This window comes from Kogia breviceps, chromosome 7 (assembly GCF_026419965.1).
Source record: "Kogia breviceps isolate mKogBre1 chromosome 7, mKogBre1 haplotype 1, whole genome shotgun sequence".
NCBI lineage: Eukaryota > Metazoa > Chordata > Mammalia > Artiodactyla > Physeteridae > Kogia > Kogia breviceps.
The window spans coordinates 12,786,139-12,799,301 of record NC_081316.1 but is presented as its reverse complement, the minus strand read 5'-3'; the positions used below and the strand labels follow the sequence as shown (position 1 = coordinate 12,799,301).

At 58.2% G+C, this 13,163-nt stretch overlaps 1 protein-coding gene across 7 annotated transcripts; it reads right to left on the bottom strand.

Annotated features, from left to right (window-relative positions):
* Positions 1 to 15: 15 nt before the first annotated feature.
* On the bottom strand, positions 16 to 13,160 carry TKFC (triokinase and FMN cyclase). Of its 7 annotated transcripts, none has more exons than XM_067037362.1 (20): positions 13,075 to 13,156; positions 12,765 to 12,869; positions 11,489 to 11,604; positions 10,935 to 11,074; positions 9,327 to 9,516; positions 8,257 to 8,367; positions 8,001 to 8,182; positions 6,657 to 6,735; positions 6,259 to 6,348; positions 5,469 to 5,503; positions 5,308 to 5,392; positions 5,127 to 5,216; positions 4,239 to 4,355; positions 3,780 to 3,899; positions 3,470 to 3,607; positions 2,592 to 2,698; positions 2,384 to 2,487; positions 2,238 to 2,271; positions 2,048 to 2,134; positions 16 to 1,685 (listed from the first exon to the last, which is right to left on the bottom strand). In XM_067037362.1, exons 6-20 carry the CDS (start codon positions 8,348 to 8,350, stop codon positions 1,524 to 1,526), a joined length of 1,524 nt encoding a protein of 507 aa, XP_066893463.1. In that variant the 5' UTR covers positions 8,351 to 8,367; positions 9,327 to 9,516; positions 10,935 to 11,074; positions 11,489 to 11,604; positions 12,765 to 12,869; positions 13,075 to 13,156; the 3' UTR covers positions 16 to 1,523. The 7 variants fall into 7 exon arrangements, with proteins under 7 accessions (XP_066893463.1, XP_066893461.1, XP_066893462.1 ...); XM_067037360.1 differs by having other exon boundaries at positions 1,123 to 1,685; positions 13,043 to 13,152; XM_067037361.1 differs by adding an exon at positions 10,496 to 10,852 and having other exon boundaries at positions 1,123 to 1,685; positions 12,765 to 13,146.
* Positions 13,161 to 13,163: the final 3 nt, after the last annotated feature.

Here is a 13,163-nt window from a genome sequence, read left to right as displayed (position 1 = left end):
ATGTGACTCTTGGTTCGTGTGCGTGTCTTTAATAGTGAATGGCCCTCGAGCACTTGATTATCTGACAAGGAAGGAGATGTTTCCTATTTCACAATCTGAAACACGACACTCAAAAAGGGTAAGTGACTTGCCCGAGGTTACCAGCCAGGAAATGGCACAGTTGGGACCCACAGTCCAGGTGTCTGATGCCAGTTTCCTTCCCAGCTGCTGCGTGTGTGCATCTGTTGCGCACGGGTAACGGTGCCTTGTGGTCAGGGACCTGTGGTGTGGCCGATGGACAGGGGACCCTGGGCAGGGAAAAGGGAAGCCGAGGGGTTGAAGAAGCCTGCAGCCAAGCCGGGCAAAGTCAGTCGTGGCCCCCTTCCAAGTGTGATGAGCTGAGGCCACCTGGTGGCGGAGCAGACGACTCAAGGAGTTGGATGCACGTGTCGGTGATACTGGTAACTCCCAGTGAGTAAGCACCTGGACTGCTGAGGCCTTTATCGTCACCAGTTCATTTGAATCCTTTCCACGTGCCCATGAGGTGGGCACCATTTGGATTTTACAGATTCTAAGAGGCTAAATAATAGGCCTGAGTTTATGTAGCTAGTCTGAAGCAGAACCAGGATTCAAAGTCATATCTGTGTCTAAAGTGAAGCCACGCCAGTGCCTTTACCTGCCCCCCTGCGCCAACTAGGGGCCAGGCGTGCACCGTGCGGTCTCCGCCACACCCCGTGTAGACTCAGCAGCGCCTCCTGCTCTCCCAGGGGCCATCAGTGATGGCTCTAGAGAGACCCGTGGGCTGGCCTGGGCACAGTTTCTGTTCTACCGCTGAGCCTTAGAATATGGTGGTTTCTTTTCCTTTTGGAGACCCACTTGCCCATTTGATTCCTGAACAATCAGCGAACTCTGTTAAGTCTAGCGCTGAGAAAAGCACACCCGTCAGGTGTGGTGTGTGCACTGGAAGCACAGGAACGGGGGTCTCAGTGGAGTTGGCCCAGCTGCACAGACCCTGCCTTTGGGTCTCAGGCGGCAGGAGATGGGAGACGAGCATTTCAGTGGGGGGGTGAGGTCTTAGTCGGGGGCGTTGGTGGGCCCACTTGTTCACACGCTCGGATAAAGGTCCCTTAGAGGAAGCAGCAGCGCTTTTGCTTCAATGTAGTTTATTGGCTTCCTTTTTCACACAGTTCAGGTGCAGAAGACCTTTCACAGGGAGTCTTAAAACCAAATCGGCGTTGCCAGTCAAAGACTGTGCTGCCACCTAGGGAAAAGCCTTATCATCAAAGCTCAGGATTGGCTGGGGGCAGAGTCGGGTGACCCTAGGACTCCCCCTTCCCTGAAGAGGGACAGGTCAGCGACCCACTCTGGGCCTGCAGTTTCTACAGTGGAGGAATCCTGCAGGCTGGTTGAGGAATTCCTGCTGAACTCAGAAGACAGGCCCCGAGGGCGAGAGGCGTGGGGAGGGTGACAGTTCTAAGGCAGAAATAAGTGACTGCGGGCGCTGGGCATAGCAGTGAGTGAGGCCCTGAGGCCCAGCGAGGCATTCACGCATCCTGGCTCTGCAAGACCTCCAGGATGGCGCGGAGAATGGCCGCGGCCGCCACCGCCCCGGGGTCTGGCTGATCCAGGCGCGCAGAGCTGATATAACTGGCTCGGCCAGCTCCAGCGTCCATGTTCCTGGTGGCCTCGGCTGCGGCTTCTGCACTCTGAGGGGTAGGGGGGGTGTGGAGCAGGTTCAAGAAGCAGCTACCAGGCTTCCTTCCTGCCATGGACCCCGGACCCTTCTGTCCCAGCACTGTCACCAGGGTGGAGAGGTCACATCCCACACACTGCTAGCAAGGCAAGGGGCCACCATTCACCAAGGGCCCGCTATGTCCCAGACCCTGTGCGGGCGCCCTACATATCTTTCCAGTCCCACAGCAACCCTCTGAGGCAGGTGCTCTCCTCCATTTGTAAAGAAGAAAACTGAGGTACAGAAAGGATGTTAACTTGTTCAAGGTCGCATGGAGACGGGAACCTGGTGGTTCTGAGTCTGTCTCCCTGGGTGGCTGGGCCCAGCCTCACTCACCTCGACTGCCTTGATCAGGATTTGCAGATTAGCCCCTGGGCTCTTCCAGGCTTGGAGCTCCTGTCCTGCTGCCCACAGAGAATCCAGCTGAACACGGTGAAGGAGAGGGGCTGAGGACAGGCCCTGCCGCTGAGGGCGGCCTTCAGGGCTTCTATGCTCAAAAGGGGGACGGGCTGGGCCAGATACATACCATAGTCCTATCCCCTGGGGCAGCCTTTCCATACCTGGCAGGGAAGAGAACATATGAGGCTCCCTGCAGGGAATCGCTTCGGGGGTGGGGGGCATCAACCACCTCCCCCAGCCCACCGCCGGCCAAGGCCCAGGTCCCTGGCTCACTTCTGCATGGCCTCCAGGCCGGCATCCATGGCAGCAGACCAGGCTGGAAGGTCAGTCTTGGCCTTGAGCGGCTGGGCCGCCGCAGTCAGGAAAAGGCCATAGAGCTGGGGAGGGCCAGGATACTGAGCACACAGGGCTGGCCCAGGCCTCCGCCGACCCAGGACCCGTCCGTGGCAGCCCTCTGTCCCCGGGGGCTGCCGGCACTCACCGCCCCGGATGAGCCTCCCATCTTCTCCAGCAGCAGGAGGGACAATCTGGAGAGTAGCTGGGCAGGGCTGGCAGGGGGTGGGCCCTCCTTCAGCCACTCCTGAATCGCTGCAGGCAGAGAGAGATGGTGAGGAATTCAGAGACCCAGCGTCCCATCTGCCTGGATTCCAACGAAGTACCCAGGCCTCGTTGCCAGCCGGAGGAATGGGTGCTGGGAGGGGCTGAGGGAACCAACGTGAAGAGACTCCCAGGCCCCCTCTATATCCTGCTGCAGTCTGGAGGGGTGGGAACAGGTCGTGGACAGGGACCTCGACAGTCACCCAACAGGTAATGACGCTTCCTCGTGTCCCTGCTTCTGTGTTTTGTCTTTGACTGATTTACCTTGATCATGGTTTGTCTCTCCTACCACAACATAAGCCATGAGGGCAGTGAATTTAATCTGCTTTGCTCGCTATTTTATCCATAGAGTCGAGGGCAGCACCTGACCTGTGGTTGGCACTAAATACATTTTTCTTGATTCAGCGATGCTGGATGATTAAGAACTTTTCCCTAGTCTGGTTAGGCTGAGAAAAATAAGAACAGAGTAAGTTTAGAATAAGTTTAGAATACTCCAAAGTTTTCATTCACTGTAAAATATTACATGGTATTCTGCGATAAGAGCCTTCCTACATTCGCAGCGTTAGAAGTGTCTCTTCATGAAAATAGGTGAACGGGATGCTAGGTTTTGTGAACCACCTCTCTTGGCAAAATAAAAGTTGCCAACCCCACGTGAGAACTCCAGACGTTTCTGAAATCCTTCTGGTTCATGAAATGCCAAAACGTCACCGTCAGTGTGCCACACCACCCCCTCTGCTGCCCCAGGTGGGTCCTGGCACCAACCTCTGGCAGCGCAGCTGTGGGTGGTGCCACAGTCCCCGTCGCCAGCAGCGCGGTCCAGGGCGTTCAGATGTTCCTCCAGGCCCAGGAGGGTGGCGCACACCCGCTCCAACACAAGCACCACCTGCTCTGAGGCCGCGCCTGGAGAGGGAGGACAGTGGGAAGGAGGCCTGCCTGGCCCTTCTCACAGCCGAACGTGACCCATGTGGGAGGTATGGGTGCCAGCGCCCCTCCACGCCCCTCTGCACTCCCTGTACCCTTTAGGCCTCAGGCCAAAGCCCTGGGCCACCTTCCCCAACAGCATGGCTTGTACCTCCTGCAGCAGTGGCATCAGGGGCCTCCAGGGGCTTGGCGGGGGCGGCCCGGCACCGCTTCCGCCCAGTCACCAAGACCTTGGCCATGTTAGGCCAGGCCGAGGCGGTGGTCTCAGCATCTAGGGACAGCAGGATGACTCTCTTAGAGACAGGCTGGCCGGCCAGGGATCCAGTGGGGCCTGGACTCCCCACCTGGTGGCCCGGTTCCCTCCACCGCAACAAGCAAGTACTGAGTGCCTACTGTGTACAAGGGAAAGGGGAGGGTCCCTGGGGGAGGATCCTAATGCCAACTCCCTCACAGTCAAGTGAGAGCTGGAGAAGACTGCGGAAGCCAGAAAGGGCCTCTCCACAGGGTCCTGATTTTCATGGTCAGCCCTCATGGGGTCTCTCCAAGTCCCCTTGGCTCCTTCCAGCTCCAGGGGCCCCTGGCTTCACTGAGCCCAGCTCCCAGGTCTCACCTATCAGTTTCAGGAGGGGCTCATCCACCAGCAGAAGAGTGAGAGAAATGCCAGGCATCTCCAGGGCTGACATGAAGGTGCCCACCAGGGCACGAGCAATCTTCACCCCTCGGCCCTCTGCAGTACCAGAGCATGAAAGTGTGTGAGAGGAGGAGAGAAGGACGGGCACTTCCCCCCAGAGCATCAGAGAAAGAAACAGAGTAAGAGAAAAACAAGAACTTTGGGAGTTGGGGCTCTGAGGTCAGTAGAGAGCCGGTCAGATTTCCTTGGGGCATCCCTCAGTGATGCCCTGAATGACCACATTCCCTGGAGGTGTCCCTTCTACAGGGGCAGGTAAGTAGTCTCGGTTACTGCGTTCTTACCAGGTCCCAGGTCCCGTGTTAAGTGTGTTGCATAACGTTTAATCCCATTTAACCCTCACAACAACCCCATAAGGCAGGTACTATTATTACCTCCTCTTTACAGACAAGGAAACAGGCTCAAGGTACCCAGCAAGTAAGTGGCAGAGGGACTGTCGTCTAACTCGGGCTTAACAAACGTGTACAGCCCGTGCTCTGGACCACTCACTGCGAGACCCTCTCTTGGTGGATTTTCTTTTTTTCTTTTTTCTTTTTTTTTTTTTGCCGTACGTGGGCCTCTCACTGCTGTGGCCTCTCCCGTTGCGGAGCACAGGCTCCGGACGCGCAGGCTCAGCGGCCATGGCTCATGGGCCCAGCCGCTCCGCGGCACGTGGGATCCTCCCGGACCGGGGCACGAACCCGTGTCTCCTGCATCGGCAGGCGGACTCTCAACCACCGCGCCACCAGGGAAGCCCTCAGCTGCTTTTCTTACATCCAGCTTCAAAGGGTTGGAAGGGGGTCAGGAGGTCCCCTTCAGTGTGGGGCTCACCCAGAGAGCGGACGGCGGCATCGGCTATGATGCCCAGTTCCAGGAATGACAGGCCACCCAGGTTGTTGACCATCAGCACCACTGAGGAGCCTGTGGGCAGACACGACACCTAGGTGACTCTCTCTGGGCCCCGTTCCCAGAGGGGGAGGAAAGGCTGGGCGACAGTGTGACAGTCCCTCACCGGACTGCACAGGCACGTGCGACACGTTGGAGGAGCTCGTCATGTGGTCCAGCATGAGAGCCACAATCTCGTCGGCGGTTGCCATCTGTCAGAGGGAGCCGGGAGTGAGCTGCGTTGGGGGCCTTGGTCTTGGGCCAACCTTCGCCGGGAAGTCCACCTACCTTTATCCGGTGCACGCCAGCCTCCCCGTGGATCCCTGTGGATAGATGCAAGCACTGCTGACCTGCTCGGGGCCTGGGGATTCGCTCAGTGTGGTCTGGTCAAGGATTTTCTAAGTGCTCAGCACTAGGCTAGGCATGTGGACATGGGGAGTGCGGGTTAGGGGGAAACCGACAAAATAATGGAAAATACACCGTCTCTGGCTTGGTGGTGGGGAGAGCCAGAACTTTACTTTTTGTTTTTTCACTGCCCTGTACAGCATGTGGGATCCTAGTTCCCCGACCAGGGATCGAACCCGCGCCCCCTGCATTGGAAGCGTGGAGTGCTAACCACTGGACCGCCAGGGAAGTCCCCTTAACTTTTAACTGGTTAAGTAGCTTAACTAGAAGCAGTCCCAGAGGCCAGCTGAGGCCTCTGCCCATTACTTGGGAAGCACAGGAGAGGAAGAGGGAAGGTTTTGCAGCTGGGGTGGCCTCTGAATGGCTCTTGAAAGCGGGGCTGCATCTTGGCAGGGCACGGGTACCTGAGAATGGTGGGAGCACAGGCAAGGAGGTGGGCAAGGCACAGAGCCCCTGTGGCCAGAGCCCTGCGTGTGGAGGGCAAAGCTGGTAGAAACCAGGCACGTTGGGCCAGAAGGGCCTCATGCACCCACTTAAAAATACTAAGACCGCCTAGGCGACGGCTCCATGTGAGCAGAAGGGCCAGGTACGTGGCTCCCAGGGCAGAAGACAGGGAAAAACCCAGGGAGCAGGCATGGCTGGACCGGGCAGGGGGCGGAGGTCACAAGCTTACCCAGGCCCAGCTCCACCTCATCGGCTGAGAGCTCAAAGGTGGGTTTGGAACCCGGCACACTGCAGGAGGACAAGCTCACTCCCAAGGTTCCTAAGAGAAATGAGGTATGAAAGGGACGACCGCTGTGCTCTCGGCGTCAGGCAGCAGCAATGCCTCGGAAGCCACTCCACCGAGACAAGCTGTCAGACTCTTCATCTCAGTGACGGGAGAGAAACCTGGCTCGGGGACCCATGGCCGCTGTTCTCAGGAGCTCCCGCAGGGAGACACCCCCCCCCCCCGCCTCAGCCCCTGGGGAGTGACTTGGGAGGCCTCCTGTGCTGCTGCCGGGAACCTGCTCCTGGTCCAAGGGGGGCCTCGACCTCCCCCGCCTCCTCCCCGAGCCCTGGGCCGGCACTCACCCATGGCCTTGGCGACCTCGCTCACCCGATCTGTGATCTCCTCCAGCCCCACACCTGCCTCAGCCAGGGCACCCGCCACCTGCACCCACACAGAGATAGGCCCCCAACGGGAAAGGAGTCACTGTAGCACTTGAGGGCAGAAGACAGGCTGGGGCTGAATCTCTAGTTGGGAACAGGGAATCTCTTCGTCCTGCCACGTCAACCTGGCCCACCACATTTAGGGTACCTGCCAGGAATAGTCAAGAATCCCAGAGCCAGAGGAACTTTACAAATGGAGAGATGGGCCCAGAGAGGGGAGATGATTTGTCCACTGTCACACAGTCAGTTGGTGGCTCGTTTCCCAATTCCTAGCCTACGGTTCTCTCTCCGTGGCGTATACACCGTGGCTCACTTGGCCCACCTCCCCACTTTTTTGCCAAGCATCTAGTATATGCTGAAAAGCGGAAGAAAGGTGCCTAAGTCACAGTCCCTACCTTGAAGGAACTCGGTCTGGGAAGGGGTCGGGGAAAGAGACAACACCAACTGAACATTTCACGTGAGGTGGCAAATCCGATGAGGGACAGGTGTTATGGGGACACTGAGGAGGGGTCCTAGCGTGCTTGGTGTGGTGGGAGGGACAGCCTCCCAGGGGGACAGACGTCAGAGGTGGGCCTCCACAGAATAGTAGGACGCAGCCAGGCCAAAGCGGGGTTGGACAGGGAAAGGATTTTCGAGGCCGACGCCTCAGCAGCAGCAAGGCCCCAAAGGCGAGCCACGGCCCAGTGGTACAGAGAACTGGTGTTAATGGAGCAGGAGGGGACCCCGGGGATGATGGGACAAGAACTTGAGGGAGGAGGGGCAGGAGTGGGGGGCGCGTGACCGAGGAGCCCGGGTTGACTCTGGGAACGCCGGGGGGCTTCCCGATGGGGACCAACCTGGTCAGATACACGTTCTCGTAAGACACCTCTGGGGTGGTGTGGGGAAGAGACTGGGGGGCGGGCAGGAAGCAGGCAGGGGAGCCGGCTGAGGAGGCAGCTGCAGCCACCTGGGCGTGAGCAGATGGGCGCTGAAGCGAGGCTGAGAAAGGAAGGGCCGGGCCTGGAGGAGGGTGTGTGTCTGGAGGCGCCGGGGAGCAGGGTCACCAGGACGGGACGATGGTTGCAGGCGGGGAAGGGCAGGGGAGGGGCCGGGCGGACGGGGTCCGGGGGACGGTGGGGCCCTCCTGGATCGGGGCGCGCTGGGGGAGGAGTGGCTTCTGGTGGGGGTGGGACGGATGGCTGCAAAGGCCCAGCACCAGGTGCTGCCTGGAGACAGGGCTGGGACAGGCTGGCCAGTGGCGTCCCGGGGGGGGGCGGGGACCCTCACCTTGTGTATGAGCACTGTGCCACAGAGCCCGCGCCTGCCTGCCTTCTTCAGGACGGTGAAGGCGCTGTCGTCCCCGATGACCACCATCTCCACGGCGATGCCCTCCGCCCGCGCCTGCTCCCGGGCCAGGCCAAAGTTGAGCCGATCTCCAGTGTAGTTCTTCACGATGAGGAGGGTCCCCACTGCGGGAGCCGTCGGCGGGGCCCTGTCAGCACCTGCGCTCCCCACAGCAGCCCCGCCCGCGTGCCAGGCTTACCTGTGCCCACCTGAGCCACCGCCCTGATGGCCGCCAGGATGCTGCCCACTGCCGGGGAGGTGAACACGGCTCCCGCAACGACCCCCGTCAGCATCCCCTTCCCTATGAAACCTGAGACAGAGAGGTGGGGAGAGGATGTCGGGTGGGGACCTGTGCCTGCTACCCCTGGGGCTCCCCCTGCTCCCGGGCCTCATGGTTTGGTGAGCCCTACTGTGCACTTGGTGCAGAAGAGTACCTGTGCCGCTCTCCCAGATCTATCACCTCCTCGGAGAGGCCTTCCCCGACCTCCCAAAGGAAATAGTCACTCACCCATGCCCGGCTACTCGCTGTCCCTTTACCCTGCTCGCCTGTCTTCACTGCCTCACTTCCATGCTCTGGAATGATCTCTTTCACTTATGTGTTTACCTGGTTTCTGTCTCCCCAAAGGAGAAAAACTCCATGAGAGCAGGCGCCTTGTCTGTCTGGGTCACTTTTGCGCCCCTAGTGGCCAGAGAGCGCCAGGCACACGATAGGTGTTCATGAATGTTTGCTGAATGGATGGATGAATTTGCCAGGGAGAAACAGGAAAGATACAGAGGATACAAAGCCTGGTCCCTACTCCTCCCCATGCCCCCATCCCCAAGCTCTCACGGAGAGTTCACATGCCTGGCACTAAACAGGAAAAACAGTCCAGGACTGTCCACGTTGCATGTGAAAACGCACGGTGGGAAAAGGAACACTGCGCTAGGCTGGAAAAGTCAGGCAGGCTTCATGGAGAAGGGGACGGCAGGTCAGCTGGGCCTGGGAGGCCAGGAGGATTCACAGAATCACCGACCGTCAGAGCTGGAAAGGCCTGAGGGGTCATTTGGCCCAACCTTGTGCTTTTACAGATGTAGAGACCGAGGCACAGACAGAGGCCACGACTGGCCCCAGATCACAGCTCAAGGGAGTGGGAGAGCCGGAGCCAGGACTGGGCTCCTGACTCTGGGCCAGGCTCTGTCCTGAAGCTCCTAACAGCACCGAAGCTCTCCCAGGAGCCCCCCGTCCACTCTGCCCAGAGCCCGCTGCCACCTCTGGCCCAGGGCGCTCACCAGCATGGGCGGGCTCATGGCCAGAGCCCCCACCCGACAGCAGTGCCACCTGGCCCTTGAGACTGTCCAGGTCAGAGCGGAGGGCCACACGGTGGCCTTGCAGGAGCTGCAGGTTGGGGTTGCAGGCCACCAGGCCAGCAAGGGCGTCATCGGCACAGCCTGCCACCGAGTTCACTAGCTTCTTGGAGGTCTGCGGGAGAGGAGCGGGAGGAGGTTCTGGTAGAGTTGGCAGGGCAGCCCCATCCTGCCCAGCCACGTTGCTATGACTAACACCCTAGCCCACACCCACCCAGGAACTCCAGGCAACAGTGGTTCCTTGAATTAGGCATCTTTTTATAAGGTGGATGTTCCCATGATGTCTTATTTTGCAACTTCTTATTCAGTAACTAACTTATGGCTTAAATTTATCCTGCAGAATGGCTTTGATACAAAGAAAATGGGGTAACTGGAGTCCCGCGTGTAAAAAAATTAATGAAGCTGGGGGACTTCCCTGGCGGTCCAGTGGGTAAGACTCCGAGCTTCCACTGCAGGGGGCGCGGGTTCGATCCCTGGTCAGGGAACAAAGATCCTGCATGTGGCGTGGTGTGGCCAAAAATATAAAATAAAATAAATAAAGTAAAATAAAATTCAAAACCGGGGCCCAACAGCCTTCTGTCAAAGGAGGAGAAGCCCCAGGTTGGCCCTCCTGTGCCAGGGGAGGGGGCCAGACAGGGCCCACACCCATCTGCTTCCTCTGCAAAATAGGGATTTAATGAACTAGAGTATATGCCCGCTATATAGCAAAAAACTGAATGCAAAGGAGCTACTCCCTTCTTCAACCAGCTCTGAAAAGCTGGAGCTAGCTGAAGGAGGTCTGTAGACTGTGTGCAGCTCCTGCCTTTGTCCCAAACAGTGAAACTGGTGCCCAATAGGGTCAGAGAGGGCCAGGCTACCAGCATCGCCTGGTGGCCTGGGGGAAGCCTGCAGCTGAGCTTTCCCGGAGGCCCCTTCCCCAAGCCTGCCAGAACGCCGTTCCTTCATCCAAACTTTGGCCTTTCCTGGGTCTGGCGGGGGCCAGAGCAGTGACTGTGAGCCACACCTCGTTCTAAGTGCTTTTAAGCACATCTCATTGAATCTTCCAACGACTCTATGGAGGAAAATTAGCCCAGTGAAGAAACAGGCAGATTTACATGACTTTGCCCAAGGTCACACAGCCAGCAAGTGTCCAGGTCCACCTGGCTCCAAAGCTGGTTCCATTTTGGCCCTTATCATGCTGCCCTCCCCACTCTCAGGGAGGCTGAGAGTGGCGGAGGTCCTGTCCTAGGGAGGGCACGGGCTTGTGGCTCTCAGAGCCTGCCAGGGACTGGAATACGCAATGAAGTTGAGCGTCGGTCTCAATTCCAAGCCCAGTCTCCAGCACCACCACCCTCCAAGAACGTGCTCCCTCGCCATCCCTGACAGTCTATCCTGCCTGGGATTTGCAACCATTCCCGAACCAGAGCTAGAGGAGGGCTTGGGGTCCAGTGCCATCCTTGGTTCCCAGTGGCCTGAGGGGATGGAAAAAGAAAGAAAAGTCGACCAGGCAACGATGGGAGGCCCCCTAGGACCCTGGTCTGATCAACATCTCACCTTTTAAACTGCAGATGAGGAAAGAGGCTCAGAGAGGTCAAGTCTTTGGCAGAACATCACATAGCTGGTTGGTGTTAGGCTGAAATTTGAACCCAGGTCCGCCCAGGCCTGTTTTCCTCCAGATCAGTTCTAGAATTGGCCTGGGGCAGGCCCAAGGGCATGCTGAGCCTCCTGCAGTGAGTGTAGATCCCACAAGCCCACACATGCCCGAGGCTCTGGAAGAGGCACCAGGTCCTTCTTCACAACTCCTCTGACTGGTACTGTCTATTACAGAGTAGGCAGCTGTTAATGTTCTAATCTAAAGGCATGACCCAGACCAGGGGCAGATGGGCCCTGGAGGGACTCAGAGGCTGCAGCCACAGGCCTGGCTGGGTCCAGCTGGGAAATGAAGGGGAGTCAGGCCCTGAGACGGAGGATGACCCTCTCTCTTAACCTCGGCAGGCAGTAGCGTCTCTTGGCCAGGGAGCAAGGAACTCCAACATGCCCAGGGCTGGCACCCCTACTGCCCCAAGACCACAGTGCCCTTCCTCTGCCCTGGGCCTCAGGGGACTCACCATGGTGGGGAGGCTCTGAAGAAAGTTGAGTTCACACCTTCACACTGAGCTGCCGGAGGATAGGCAATCCTGTGGGTGCTACCGGGCCTGAGCACAGTGAAGGTGGCAAACAGTATCTGCAGGAGGGGGTAACAACATGAGCTGCTGAAGGCACTTGCAGCCTACCGGCACAATCGTGCTTTCAGGGCCCTAGTAATTAGGGAGCTGCCCCAGACTTTGATCGGAGTCCAAACTCTAGAATGTGAGCTGGGGATGGAGAAGAGCACGGGGCTGACCAAGGTTCATGCCTGCACCTGGCTGCCAGGACTCTGACTGATCCACGTTGGGCACACGGCTGCCTTACACTCAGGAGTGGTGCCCACCTTATCACCAAGAGGCAAAGTTACCCACAGAGTAACTTCATCTATTACACAGGCCTCGCACGCAGTGAATACATTCATGAAGAACTTCACACACTTGCTCTTGTCAGTGTTCGGACCAACACCAGGAAGGTGACGGCTGAGTCTGACTCCATTTTGCTTTTGGGAAACCGACCCAGAGAGCTCTGGTGATGTGTCCAAGGTCATACTATTAAGAGCCAGGACACAAACCTATGTCTAGTTTTTCTACAAATCCCGTGTTCTTTCTACTGCCTCTAAAGCTAGGCAGAAAGTCCCAGATGCGTAAAACCACACAGTAAACCATAACGACGTTTTAGCTCCTTTCGGCTCAGTCAGGTTCAGAGGTGTCTTGGAGTTATCCAGGGTCTTGGGCTCACTGCATGTGTCTGCAGTGGAAAGAATCCACACCTGCCTCGGAACCTAGCTCTGTCTCTTACCGGGGGATCTTGAGTAAACCAGCTCCCCTGAGGCTCAGCTTCCTCATCTGTAAAATGGGGGTTGCCTCCTCTGTGGCCTTGCAGCAGGTGTTTCAAACCACGTGGTTCTCCTCCTACTCCTTGCAGGGCCTGTCTGATGTGGAGTGGCCTGGAAGTTGCAGGGCTAACTGACTGCTTTCCTGGGTCACTAAGGTTCTCACCAGAGAATTTTTGGTTTTGTGTTTGAGGTCAGAATTTGCACAGCCACGGGGGGTCTAATTGTGCTGGGCAAGTGGCCTGCTGGGCCCTTGAAACACAAAGTCTCAAATACAAACACAAGTTCAAAGGGGAGACGGGAGAGCCTAAGTGCCTCCCCCCACCCTGCGCATGCCAGGTGAAGCCTAGTGATCGGTCAATCTAGGGTCAGGGCAGGGTTGGGTTTAGAGGTACTGGGAAAGCTAGGGGAAGGGAGGTACAAACCTCGGTTCTAGTCTGGGAGGTGCACAAATTGATGTCACCTTCCTCCCCTTTCTAGGCCTCTGCAGTACCTTCCGGTTCCAAAAGGGGGAACAACCCCGAAGGCTCCTGGAGCAAGGAAGATGGGGTGGACGGGGTCTGGGAAAGGGCTAGGGGCACGGTCTAGGGATGAGGTCGGCGGGTCAGCTCCGGAGGAGGAGGAGGAGGAGGAGGAGGAGGAGGAGGAGGAGGAGGAGGAGGAGGAGGAGGAGGAGGAGGAGGAGGAGGAGGCGTCAGCGCACCTCCGCGACCAGCTCTCGCCCGCGCCCACTACCTCAGGAACCGCCGCTGCTTCCCAAAGACCCGACAGGGAGCCCTCATCCGGGTACTCCAAGCTCGGGTGGTAGAAGATGGGCGGGGCGC